Source organism: Vidua macroura, chromosome 7, assembly GCF_024509145.1.
Source record: "Vidua macroura isolate BioBank_ID:100142 chromosome 7, ASM2450914v1, whole genome shotgun sequence".
Taxonomy (NCBI): domain Eukaryota; kingdom Metazoa; phylum Chordata; class Aves; order Passeriformes; family Viduidae; genus Vidua; species Vidua macroura.
In genome coordinates, this window is record NC_071577.1 from 26648007 (window position 1) to 26661701 (window position 13695).

At 42.0% G+C, this 13695-nt stretch overlaps 1 protein-coding gene across 7 annotated transcripts in view; it reads left to right on the forward strand.

Moving 5' to 3' along the window:
* Positions 1–7534: 7534 nt before the first annotated feature.
* The window catches only part of BIN1 (bridging integrator 1), a 90434-nt gene continuing 84273 nt past the window's right edge, over positions 7535–13695 (forward strand). For 6 of the 7 annotated variants that reach the window (XM_053982404.1, XM_053982405.1, XM_053982406.1 and 3 more), the window contains exon 1: positions 7535–7688. In XM_053982404.1, the coding sequence (XP_053838379.1) occupies positions 7605–7688 (84 nt within the window). In that variant the 5' untranslated portion in view covers positions 7535–7604. The remainder of the gene's footprint in view (positions 7689–13695) is intronic. The other variant, XM_053982410.1, reaches the window with a different exon arrangement.

A 13695-nucleotide genomic window follows, 5' to 3' on the forward strand; every position in this document is an offset into this window, starting at 1 on the left:
AATCTAGGATCTCAGAAGATCTGACAGCACACATACAGCCAGAGGATAATGCTGTGCAAGATTATTCCTATCCAGGCAGTTTGCTTTGTTTTGCTGTGATGTAGCTCACTGGTGCTATGGAGGCAAAAATACTGCTCTCTGTTAATAGTGGCCTTTTGGGTTTCTATTCGCTACCAGTTTCTGGAAGCTTGTTTTACAAGTAGCACATTTCTGCAACATATATAATAAATTTATCTTTACCTCCATGTCCAAGAGGGAAGTGTCACATTTTGTCTTTCCTTAACTTGTGACTCAAGGTTGTGAATTCCTTAAAATAATTGAAAATGTTGAAGTGATGGCTTTATTCCCCCTACCCTTCTTTGGTTTTCAGGTATTGTGATTCAGATTTTGACTTTTTTTTTCCTGTCTGGACACCTATTCATGTGATTCCAAAAGGTGGAGTTTTGAGGGAACATCCTGTATTGAAAATTTCCTAGTAAAGATGCTCAGATGCTGCAACATTTCCAGGCATGTGCTTTGGCTTTCAGAGTACAGTAGTAGAAATAACATGTATTTCCATCACTTGTGCAGTGAGTGTTAAGAAAATTCTTCACAATTTACTACATTTGTTCATTTATCTGGTAGTGTTGCCTTATTTCAAAATATATTTTGGAAACAAAGCAGAAATTTAGCTTGAAATTTATGTTTATTCTTCTATATGCTGATGACCCTGGTATCTGTATACACATGGCTTTGACTCATTAACTGTAGAAAACACTGTGAATGTTCTCTGCTAAATTTGGCAGGTAAACTTGAAGATATCACAGCATTGAATGATACTTTAAAATATCACATAATTTGGGAGGAGAAAAATAACAATTCTAACTAATTCTAACTATTTGAGGCCTTCACTCTTTTTTTGCTGAATCTTCATGAAAGCCTTTTTACAGAGTTGATAGAGCTCTGGAAATGGCTGAGTTGTTACAGGTAAGAATAATTTTTTTTACATTTTTCTGTGTTGTATTTTCCTCTGATCCAGGTCTAGGAAAACATTATTATAAATGTCAGTAATTATTAAATAGAATAGATTGTATTAATAAATTGTATCCAATGTTTTATTAGATATGTGCAGAAAACAGGATTTGCCCAGACTGGAAAGTTACCAGCCTTATTTTCTGAAAAATCAAATCCCAAACCTCAAAAGTAAAGAGTTGGATAATTTTGAAAACTGCAAAGATTTGAATTGATAGCAAGATTTCAGCAATTGAAGGAGAAATGGCTGTTGTAAGTAATGTACAGTGAATAAGTTGTTCTATTTCGTTGCCAAGGAAATAAAATGAGGCTCTTGGTAAAGGGAAGCATGGAGGAAGACATTGCAACTGGGACAACTGTTACCATTACATAATCCACCTGGCATGGTTATCACAAGTGTGGAACCTTGTGGATGTGTGTTTGATAGAAAATATCAAATACCTCCTGCATTTCAGTGACAGTTTGTGCTGTTGATATGGTATTCTGGTGATATAATATCCTTTGTGTGATTCCAGTTGGCCCATGTGTTCTACTGTAGCTATAGATGGGGATAAACTGGCCTGTCCATTTGAGTATATAATTATTTCTGATTTTTAAGATATTTTAATAAATAGTTAAAGGCTTCCAGAATTCTCAGAATATTTTCCAAAGGAAGCACATTATTCACTTGCCTGTTCCTTGCTGACTGATGATAATGAAAAAGTAAAAACAAAATAATTTCATATTTGCTAAATCCCTTCTTTTCCTGCACAATAGGGTACACAGAAATTTTGATAAGCTTCTTGGAAATATATTTGTGCAAAGCTTACAGACCATTGCCATTCTTTACTCACTTCATTTAATAGTGAAGGGTAGCTAATCTGTCACAAATTCGGGGCCAAAGATCACTTTGTAATGGCTAAATCCATTCAGGCAGAGAAAAAAAAAGTTGCATGCATGTGTATCAAGCACCCAAACAGGTATGTGGATGGAAAAGAAATACACTCTGAATTTTGAAATGATGAAAAATCTGCCAAAGTTTGGAGGTCCCAGTAAGGCACATCATGAGCACCACATAATTCCCTAGAATTCAAGCAAGCTTGCAATCACAGGACAGTTTTCAATGAGACATGAGACAAAGTTTTAATGTCATTTTATTTCCTGCCTCTCCCTGTTTCTGAACAGGTGAGTCTGGACTAGATGGGCAAAGCTCTCAGCTTTGGAGCCTTCCCAGTGCTATAGTATTAGGTTTTTTGGCCTTTTTTGGGGGTGTTTAGAGCACAAGAAGAGTAACTTGGGTATCATCTTCTGTTTCCCATAAAAGATAATGGAGAGATTCAACAGGAATTGAGTGTCTGAGAGGTGTGGGAGAGAACACCTTCAGACACTATTTTTAAATCAAAGTTCTTTCATGTCGCTCTTGTTTTAAAGGACAAGCAAGTTCTTAACTATTATTTTTATGACAGAAACTTCCTGATTCTTCCCTGCACCTTTCTTTTGGAGAACAAAAGGAGAGTTTGCAAGAGAATATAGTCAGTCAGAAAGGAATTCTAAGGCAAACTGGATAATGGTGAAGTTGATAACCAAATTATCCTTGACAATGTTATCAGGTTAAAAGAAAAGACAGAAGTCACCTTTGCAAGCTCTTCTGGAATGCTGTCCCAGAAGAATGCATGATCTGCAATGGAAAGAAAAAGGTGGGCAAGGTTGGAGTTAGAACTTGATTAGATTTTGCTACATACTATATTTAGTGCAATTTGTTGTTTTCAAGATGTTGGATTTAATGTCTCAAGTTAGTCCTTCCACTGACATCACTAAAGCCAGAGAGTGGTGCTGGCAGGGAGTGAGGCCAACTGACCTGTAGTGCCAGAGTTAGAACAAAACTACAGATCCAAACAACGAAGTTGTTTAATATCTGAACTTCAGCTTTGAATACTACAAGAAACTGTGATTGAAATAGACCCATTTTGCATCATATGAGTACTTGGGGTAAAGGGCTTTAGAGTTCTTCAAATAGTTTACTGCAAATATTATTTAGTATAAATATAAGAATTTAAAGAGTTCCATAATGAGATATTTCTATTTTCCATAAACATTTAATTAATTGAACTCTACTAAATATTTTCTAAAAACTGTAATTATACACTTAAAATCAGAACTCCTTCCGAAAAGAAACAAAACTCAATTTAACTGGCTTTTAATCTTCTTTGTAACTGCAACAGAGAATATATACTTCTAGTTCCATGAATAATAGAATCCACTACTGCTGTAATTTTAGAATTATTTTATTTAAATTAATTGTATTATGAAAGATTCTGCCATGAGTAGCAGGGAAGATTTTGATTATCACAGCTTGTAGTTTTAAACACATAAACTACAATTAAAAGGTTAAAGTCAGAAAAAAAAATAAAAAACAGGTGAATGGATACATTGCTGAAATCACTCTTCTAATCATGAAGAAAACATCCTGCTCCCATATGGACAAAACTGGCAAAACAGGAATACTAATAATAATGAAAAAAAGAGCTGGAAAAACAATTTGTGCAATGAAGGGAATAAATTGTACCTAAGCTACAAAATAATAGACTCCAAGCCAGTGAGCATTTAAGCATATGTTTAATTGTAAGCAGGTGAACAGTTCATCTTCCTTTAATGAGAAAACTGAGAAGTGAAATGCACTTATGGGGCTGGGGCCTAACATAGTTATTATTGACTAGAGCATTAATCAATTAAGAGAGCCATAAAAAAGCAATGGTGGGTATGTACATGCTAAATATGCCTGTTTGTGCTGGAGTGTTTGACAGATTTGCTTCTTCCCTCTGAACTGTGGCAATGAGTCATCCTGTCACCAGGGAGATGGACTACAGGTGGGTTTCATAACCCATCTGGTTTTCTTAACTTCAGCTATCTAAGCTATCCCGCTAATCTCCCTCTGTAGCTCAGGGGGAAGTTTTTTTCTTTCTGGTTTACCCTTCCTCACCTTTGGAGATATGGATTTCTCTTTTGATTATAAAAGGAGCCAAGGTGACTCAGCTGAAATTAAATATGTTTAGCTGGCTACAGTCGGGCAAAATGAAGTGCTCTGGGGTCCAGTTTTAGAATAGATTAGACAGCTATGCACATATTGAACTTAATGTTGTTGCAGGTAATACTCATAAGCATTAAGTTTGATTTCTTTTAACTTCAGTTGTGCAGAATCTGTCAGTAATGGTTTCCAAAAGGCTTGACATCTCTGTCACACGATGACACAAAGCATAAACAAATATAAAAGCATTAAGTTACTAGCCTGTATATTTCTAACTACATAATTGCACTGCAGTCTAATTGAAATTATTTACATTTATAACCCTGTAAAGCACAGTAAGCTTGAGATCAGAACAATGGTGGATAGATATGAGACTGAAGCCTTTCTTGTTCACAAAGGCACAACCTCCTGTATATATTACCTGGCTGAAATGGCTTACATGGTCATTCAGTTGCGTGGCCACTCATAATATGTGGGTCATGCCAGGGGAATACCTTTTGCAGCATACCTGGAGCCCAGCAAATGCTTTGCAGCTTTGGTGCTGATCCAATCAAGTACAGAAATAACTGGGAAATGACTCATGCTGAGAGGTGGATACTTGCTGTTAATCCCAGCTTTTAAAGTGTACACAATTTGTCATCATTTTTCATTGTGGTGAGCATGTGTGTCTGGCTGCTTTTGTTTCACAATTGTCTGATGTTTGCTGTGAGCTCTCTTCTCAGCTAATTTGCTTTTCACTTGAAAGGACGTAATCAGACAAAAATCCCCTCAAAACCAGTTCCACTGAAGAAAAGACCTAAGCGGGAGAAGCAAATATATGAGGTAGGGTAGAGAGGAATGTGTTCTGACCCTGAAACATCTGCTCTTTTAAACGTGATGTTACAAATGTTTAACCACATGTGCATCTTTCAACCTTAAAAGCTCAGCTAAGACGGGGGAGGTGGGGGTGACAGAAAAATTACAGATGATACCCAAGAAGAAAAGTAGTAAGAAAATAACTAGTAAGGATGAAATTATGGAAAAAATCACATGCATTTGGAACAAATACTACAGAAAATGAATACTAAATTAATACTAAATGCAAATCATACAGATAGATGAATATTAAATGTAAAACCAGGAAGGAATTGAATAAGTTTGCAGTTTGCAATACAGATTGGCATCATGAGTAGTCACACACTGAGTACGTCCAGTATCACTGCACTTTTCTTATACAGACTTGGAACATGTGCCCTAGTATTTTTTTAAATGGGAATAGTATGTCTACTAACATACTTGAAGTATACCATGGATTTAAACTAGATTCTGAATGGAGACTTTGTCATTAAAAAAAGCCATTGTCAAAGCAGGCAAGAAATGCAGAGGCACTGTCTCATGAAGCCTTACAAAGAGGTGTTGACAGCTTCTCTGCTTACAGTTTCTAAGGGCTCTGGCAAGAAAATTGTTTTTATTTTAATTGTTTTTATTTTTATTTTCTCTTCTGAATGAACAGAAATAGTACTGAAGCAGAAATGGGAAACCATAAATGACATATATGTTGGAAGACCTGGCCTAGCTCTCTTAAGTTATACCTTCGACATTTATCTGTTGCTTTACACTGCAGTAGTGTGTGCTACACTATTCCTGTGTGTGTGAAACTGGAGATAACAGTCTTCATCTGGAAAAATAATGTCTGTGTGAAATGGTCCAGGGACACATAGAGCTTTTGGTCCAATCATTGAATTAAAATAGATGTTTCCATATTAAATAAAGGTAAATGTATTGCTAATTGTTATATTCAATTGTTATATAAAAGGTAATTGTTATATGTCTCAATTTCCTGCAGAGCACTGGACTGGTTGGTACTGTACTGGGTATGGAGTGCACATAGTCCCAAGCTCCCACAAAGAACTGGGATGAGTGTGCAGAAGCAGGATAGGAAGGAAGGAAGCTTCCACACCACTCACCCAGGCCCTGGTGTGCGGTACTGAGGGAAGCTTGGGGGCTAAGTATTAGGATGTGAATAACAGCACTGAGGTGGCTTCCTGTATTCCAGGAAACAGAACTCTGTCCTGACATGTAAAGAAATAAAGTTTCACAAAAGGTATTTGCCCAGTAGGTCTAGCAAAGCAAAACCAAAGCCAGGTGGCCAGGAAGGCCAATGGCGTTGCGCTTAATGGCATCAGAAATTGAATCAGTGTGGCCACCAGGACCTGGGCAGTGATCATCTCCTTGTACCTGGCACTGGTGAGGCCACACCCCCAATCCTGTGTTCAGTTTTGTGGCTGCACAATTCGGGAAAGACATTGAAGTGCTGGAGTGGGTCCACAGAAGGGGAATAAAGCTAGTGAAAGGTCTGGAGCACAAGTCCCATGAGGAACAGCTGAGGGAGCTGGGAGGATTCTGCCTGGATGAAAGGAGTCTCAGGGGAGACCTCATAATGTAGGTACAGAGTTTGTGGTAATTGGAGTGGGGCTGTGGCCCAGCTTCGTCCCCAGTGGGTCCAGCTGTGAGAAGCAGGTGAGCAGCACTGACAGCAATGAGCCATGGAGTGCCCAGGGGCACTGACCAACCACCAAAGGAACAGAGGGCACGCGGGTGTAAAGCATGTCAGATGAAGAATAGAAAAGGTTGGGCTAAAGAACAAGGAGGGCAGATGCTTGGAGCCTTCTGATGAGGTAAGGTCTTACTCTGTATGGGTTGAAGCCTTCTGAAATTGTATGGTGATACTCTGTGTATCGTAGTTGTCTCAACTGTGACATTATAATTCTCTGTACTCACCTGAAAAGATATTGCAGCAAGGTGGAGGTTGTTCTCTTTTCCCAGGTAACAGCTGGCAGAACTGGCTTCAGGATGTGCTGTAGGAGGTTTAGATTGGATATTGGGAAAAAATTTCTTCACTGAAACGGTGGTTAGGCATTAGAATATGCTGCCCAGGGATATGGTGAAATCACCATCCCTAGAAGTGTTCAAAGAGTGGGAATGTGGCACTTGGCAGTATGGTTTAGTGGTGAACACAATGATGATGAGGTAATGGTTGGATTCAATTACATGAGAGGTCTTTTCCAACCTTAATAATTCCATGATTAAAGGTTGGAATCTTCTGAAATTTCATGTCACCTTTTAAAATCAGGGGTTTGAGTCACTTCCAGGTGCCCTTCCTTAAGGAATTAAACTTCCCCTTTGTGCTTGTGAAGATCCAGGAGTAATTTGAGACGTACCTTTGTCCTATGAATTTGAACAATCGGCGATAACAATTAGTGGTACAGATCTCTTAAAACAAGAGTGTCGTTTTGCTGCGGGATGAAAGACGGCAGCAAACTCATTCCACCACCTAAGATGAATCCCTTGCGATGCTTCCCAGACTTTCCCACCCTGTTGGCTTCTTCTGGGACAGGCGGCGGCTGGGACGTGCAGGAGGCAGGCTGGGTTGGGGAAATCCGTCCAAAACCTGCCCCCATCCCCGTCCCTTTAAGGCAGCACTATCCCTTTAAAAGGCGGCCGGCGGGCGGGCGGCGGCGGTGACGGCCGGGGCCATCGCCTGCCCGCCGGGTTTTCCCCCCCTTCCTGCCGGTCCGTCGCTCGCAGCCCGTTAAAAAGAGGAGGCAAGATGGCCGAGCTGGGCAGCAAGGGGGTCACAGCTGGGAAAATCGCCAGCAACGTCCAGAAGAAGCTGACCCGGGCGCAGGAGAAGGTAGGGGAGACGGGGGGCATCCCCGGGATGCGGGGCCGGGAGGGGGGGACGCGGGTGCCGGGGATGACAGCCCTCCCCGGAGCAGGGATGCGTCTCGCAGTGGGTGCTTGCGGGGGGTGGCAGCTGCCTTCCCTGCCTGCGGAACTGGGGCCCCTTTGCATCCTGAGAATGCCGAGTATCCCTGTCGGAGCGGTGAGGGTTCACCGTCCGCCTGCGGAAACATGGCATCGGCTCGGCCGGGAGCGCCGGGGAGGACGGAGCGCCGCACGCTCGTGTTGGATCCGCAGATGCTTATTGTTTCAACAGGAGGAGACCTTTCCTCGTGGCTTTTAGGTTGTGCTTTATGCAGCATTTTCGAGAGCGGTTCTATATTTTGCCACAGCGCTAAATGCGTAACCTCAAAGATGGTGAGGGAAAGGAGCTGGATCCTTGCCCCTTATCTTCCAGCAGCATCGCGTGATAGTCGCTGCTTGCTGTACTGACCTTGAACTCCTCATTTTGGAATGGTGGCTCAGCCGAAGCCATACGGCCTTTAAAGATTGTGCCGATCTGCTGAGAGAGAGGGGGGGGATTTTTGAATCCCGGGAGCCCTTTCGCTGTTCTCCGCCCACCCGTGTGCCAGCAGAAGGTGCCAGGAATATGCAATGGATACTTTTCCTGTTCATCTCTCTGGCATGCTGCATCTGATGCCAGATGCTTGCTCTGTGTAGGGATTATCGGGCGTTTTACGCAGGGACATTGATCAGCTGCTTTTATTGCAGGCACGCTCGTCTTGGTTTTCAGTGGTTTGCTGTGAGATGGCATTGACTGAATAAGGACTGGCGCATCTTTGAGGGAGGGCGGGCGAGCAGATCTGCCCACTGCTGCTCGTGTTCCCTGGGAGTTATCTTTAGCAGCTAGATTTAATCTAGGAGGGTTGGGATTAAATGCGGTGCTAGCCTGAGCCTTGTACCCAATCTCTGACACTGCTCAAAAATGCTGCTGGGCCAGAATGGCAGCACAAACCACTTGCATTTGATTTTGCCCATGCTGCATCCACTACTTTTAGCTCACTTACTGAGACTAGGAGCATCCCTTGAACTTGTCCGACTGCTCGTAAAAAAACCCAATGACTACCAGATCCAGTATGGAACTGAAGCAGCAAGGTCCTGGCTTCACTCTGTACACAAGAGTGACCATGGCCACATCTGTGGCTACTGTTGTTCCAGAGGGGACAGGCCAGGGAATCTGGTCCACCTTGAACTCATCACAGATGCTAAACTTGATTCTGTGTTAGCCACCAGATGGCAACCATATTTGTAGTTAATATTAGGGGAGGTGGTAGAGGCTGAGCTCCTGGACTTGCTGAAGGAGTTATTGTATTTAGCAGCTTGGAACAAAGTGTGTCCTGCCAAGCCCTGCCCTGTCTCTTATCGAACATACACAGGTTCTTTTCCTAGGAAGGATTTTCCACAAATTTCTGTCAACTGTTGATCTAGTTCACTTCCTTGCTCACGCCCTGGTGGTGTTTGGGGACATGGGAATGACAATAATAATCGAGAGTTAGCTGTGTATTGCAGGCGATTTGCACGATCTGAGAACAGTTGTTTGTCTCTTTGGGAAGAGAAAAGCACAGCTTGGTTTCCTCTAAGGAGGAAAGGAAAACAACTCCAAAGCACTTGCTAAGGCAAATTTTAGACCCTTCAGCTGTTGTAACCCTGATGCAAACAATACAACTTTAATCTCTGGGCTCTCAGAAAAAGAAAAAAATGGCATTGCTTGCTTTGTCATCTGACTTGCTTCTTCATACTGTTACAGGATTGCTTGTAATTCTTTTGTGAAGCATTCAGTATTTTACCCATAAAGGACAGACTTTCACTGAGGAATATAAGTTAGTGTTAACTTTCAGGTTGTGAGGAGAGATACAGCTGAATATGAAGTGATGTGGAAGCACCAGTGGTTATGGCACTCTACACTTGTGGTATTTAGTTATAAACTGAGACACTGTGTTTAGCAGGAAAGGTGAACCGTGGGTTAGGAGATAAGGATCAGGTGTTAAATAATAGGTAAGCAGAAGTGTGCAGAGGTGGATCTGGTAACAACTTAAAAATGTGTTAGATTTCCGTGAATATATTTTGGCTAGGGTTGAACTTCTCCTTTTTGAGGCTTAGACAAACTGAATGTTCCTTTTCCATATCATATTTTGATTTGAATCAAGGATAAAAAAGTTCTTCCCTTGAGAATATTTCCCTCTCAGCTTGAGCCCTGAGGCTTTGACCTCAGCAGTTTTCTTCCTGGTGAATTTCAGCCTTGTGCTAAGCAAAGAATGATGTCTTTTTGTTCAGTGCAGAATTCACACTGAAACACTGTACACATCCTTTTTTCCCTTCTGAGATGCCTATTATGTAAACTATGTAAGATATTCTTTCAGAAGTGCTATTTGTTTTAAGCCTTTCAGCAAAACTGTTGGCTATTTTTGGAAGACACTTGAGCAATTCCACAGGAAATAAATGATGGAATGGTCCACTGTGCTTTTTACAAATGGGATGGACACCTGTTTAACCTCCATCTCTACTCAGAGGTAGCCTCAAGTAGAGTACTTGGCAATAACTTACCAGTTGTCCAGTGAAATGTATCGAATAAGTTGATGCTGCTATCCAGAGGAACACACCTTGCAGAAGGAACTCATGCAGCTGTTTCTAACTCATATCACCTTTTTCAACTGATAAGGATATTTAGACTGGAAATCCTCATCTATTCCTCCTAAATTTAGCTGAAGGATTTTCAGACTGAGATGTTGAGCTCTGGACTTTTCTTAATTCTAAACATCTTAAATATGAGTAAAAATGTAATGCCCCTAATGTCATGGTGTCTTAGAGGGAGCCTAGTGTTTGCAGCTCTTTTAAACTTTTCCAGTGAGGCTATGAAGTTTTTTTGTTCTTTATGTCTGTAATCCATTATCTTGGTTAAAGTTTGTGTTTTATCTTAACACTTTTTAAAATTTAAAAAATCTTCCCAGTTTCCACAATTCCCATTTTCCTCTAATAATGTCCTGTTTCTGCATGGGTCTACCTGCACGTTTCTGCTTTGAACAAATTCAAACAGCATCTTGGTGACTTGATGTTATCCTGGGGTGAGGGTAACTCCTCTGTGAGGTTCGAGCTGAGGGAGCTGAGCTTGGGAAGCAAATGAGTTGGGATTTAGCAGCTTGGCTGGCACTGAGGGTCCTTGTCACAGGATCAGACTCTTTGTTTCCTTCTGCATGTTAGGCAGAGGTTCAGTGTGTAAAGATGTTATTGGCTGCATGGGCACCAACTGTTGATTTAAGGTGCGTACAGATTGATAGCTTTGTCTGAGGAGATGAACTGTAAAATTGACATCCGAAAGAAAGATTTCTTTTTTTCCCTTGGGAGCTTCTTTTGTGGAGAGGCATAGAAATGAATGAGCTTATTTTTACTTAGACTGAGTGTGGGAAGTTCTTATCCTCTACTAGTGATGGTCTCTCACTCTCTTTTTGTTACAAAGCTGGGCAAAATGAGGAGTCTGTGTTCTGTGACATGAACAGACTGCTGTATTTTGTCACGGCTTTCTTCTGATGTACCAACAAACCAAGGCACCCCCTTTTCTCCTTTTCCATCCCTAACCAAAGGGGAAGGCTTTGTTTTCCACGTGGGACCTGGTAAAGTTTAGCTTGGAAATCCGAACTCCCTTGTGTTAGGGCATAGACTGCCGTTTATAGTCGCAGACTCTGGCTTGCCGTGTTGCCACGAAATGTCACTTCTGTTTTCTGTTCTTGGCTTTGTTAATTCCACCAATGTTTACCCACATGTTTGAAGTTTTCCTGGTTAAACCATCTGTCAGAGCAAAATTCTGCTCTCCTGTGGCTGCACAGTCCAAGGAGGTTGGGCTGTAGTCTTGGTGTCACAGATTGTGGTTTGGGTGGAACTGGGTTTGCAGGAGGCATGGTTTGCATTTTGAGTTTGCCCTGATAAGACATTTTTCCTCCTTCTAAGTCAAGCTCCAGTAGGTGGAGCATCACAGGAGAAAACACCTGGAATAAAATTTCAGCCTTATTGAAGCAGGTGAGAGTCCATATTAATGAGCAGTACCCAAGGACCTTAAAGCAAATTTAAATACAGCTGTTATCAGGATTCACCTGGCAGAGGCTCCCAGCTCTGTAGAAACTCTGCAGGTGGGGAGGGAGTCTTTCTATAAAAATGGTAGATGAAGGAATCTCTCTTATTGAGAAGTAATACATCTACCTACTTGAGAGAAGTTCCTTATTGGTTTTCCTTCGGGATCCTTCTGTCACTGCAAAGCTTCTCTGTTTTTTTCATGCCTTTGCATGGGGTAGGATGGTGTGGTGGCAGTCTGCCTTGTTGTGCCAGTGAAGAACAAACAGCCTGAAGAGCTACAAGTATTGTTTGCCTACTGATCCGGCAGGAAAATTGACTTTTTTTTTTTTTTTTCCTGGGGGACTCCCCAAATGACAAAGACAGGGCTTTTTACTTTATGGCTGTTAGCTTGCTTTAAGAATGCAGGGTTTAGGGGATGGGTAGAGTCTCAAAGGTACTTCATGCCTAAAGGTTGCTGGAAAACAGGCACTGGATACAGCAGGAAGATCTGAATTAATGCCTCTAACGTTCAGATGATTCCAGTATGAGCTCAGACTGTATTACTGGTATCAGATCATCTGCATGGTACAGGGAGGAGGTGAAATAGGAAACCAGGCTCCATATGTCTGCTTGCCCATGGAATGGTTTGATTGGCAGGGCACTTACAGTGCCATGCTGAAGGTGCCCTTCTGTCTGGCTATTGGCAAAAGATTTCTTATATGAAGCAGAATCTCATGGATGGATGCATTTTCTGATTGGAAAAGGCCCAACTCTATTCCTTGTCACTTTATCTTCCATGGAAGTTTTTGTCTTGCAAACAGTCCTCTTCAGTGCAGTTCTTGTGAGATCAAGTTTATGAAGCAGGATCTGGAAGATCTCTTTTCTCTGTGAACTTTTAAAGAAGCTCTAGGCCATAAAGAGTGTCACCGACCTCATCTCTCAGGGGGTGACATCAAAGCTTGGCTGGCCTCTCCCTCCATCCTGTGTGCTCTTAGGCAAGGTTTGTATTTCCAGGCACAGATGTTCGTTTTCTTTCCAACATCATGATTGCTCTTCACGTGTGATTAGCAAATGACATGGCTGTAGCCAAGCCATTGGGGAAAGCTGGGTGCAGCCTGAGATGTTCAGCATCTAACTGGACTGGGCCTTTGGGAATAACACACATTTTCCTTTGTTTGTGACTCTTTAGATAGAGATACAAGACCTTATTGCTTGGGTTCAGTGTATAATAAAGCTCTGGTTCTAGAAACATTTGGAATGACAAGAGGGTCCCTTAGGTTAACAGGTATTAGAATGGCTATTTTTTTCTGCTGTTGCACTGGTGACCAGACACCTGAGCTGCCCCTGGTACAAGTTCTGCAACTTTGCAAGGATCATCTTACAGTCCTGGCTGCCTACCTGTACATGGAGGGGTCAGCCTGTCTTCCCAGACGTTCTGTGCTGGCAACCTGACACGATCACAAAGCCAGACTCAATTTGCCAAGCAGAACAGGCAGGTCTGTCACCCTGAACTGGCCACAGCTCAGCCCCCTAAGTGATGCACTCAGGGTGTGCAGACCAGCAGCTTCTTATGGGGGAAAGACTGTATTAATGTTGACCAGGAGACTGTGCATTCTCTACCCCCAAGCAATGAGATGGGAATGAATGTTAAAATATGAATAAAGTTTCCTTGGAGCACTGCTGGCAGGTAGAATTGCAGAAAGAGGTCCATTCTGACTTCAGGCTGTGTTTTAGCCTTCTCTTGAGGGATTGTATATTTGGGTTTCTCTAGCAACTGCAATATTGAATGCATGAGTGCCAGCAAACCTGTACCATTCTGGCATCCCTAATGCTGAGCTAAAAGGGGACGTCTCTCACTGGAAGGGGTTGGGGGAGAGAAGAAAGTAATTTCATTGTCTCACTAGTCAAAATCT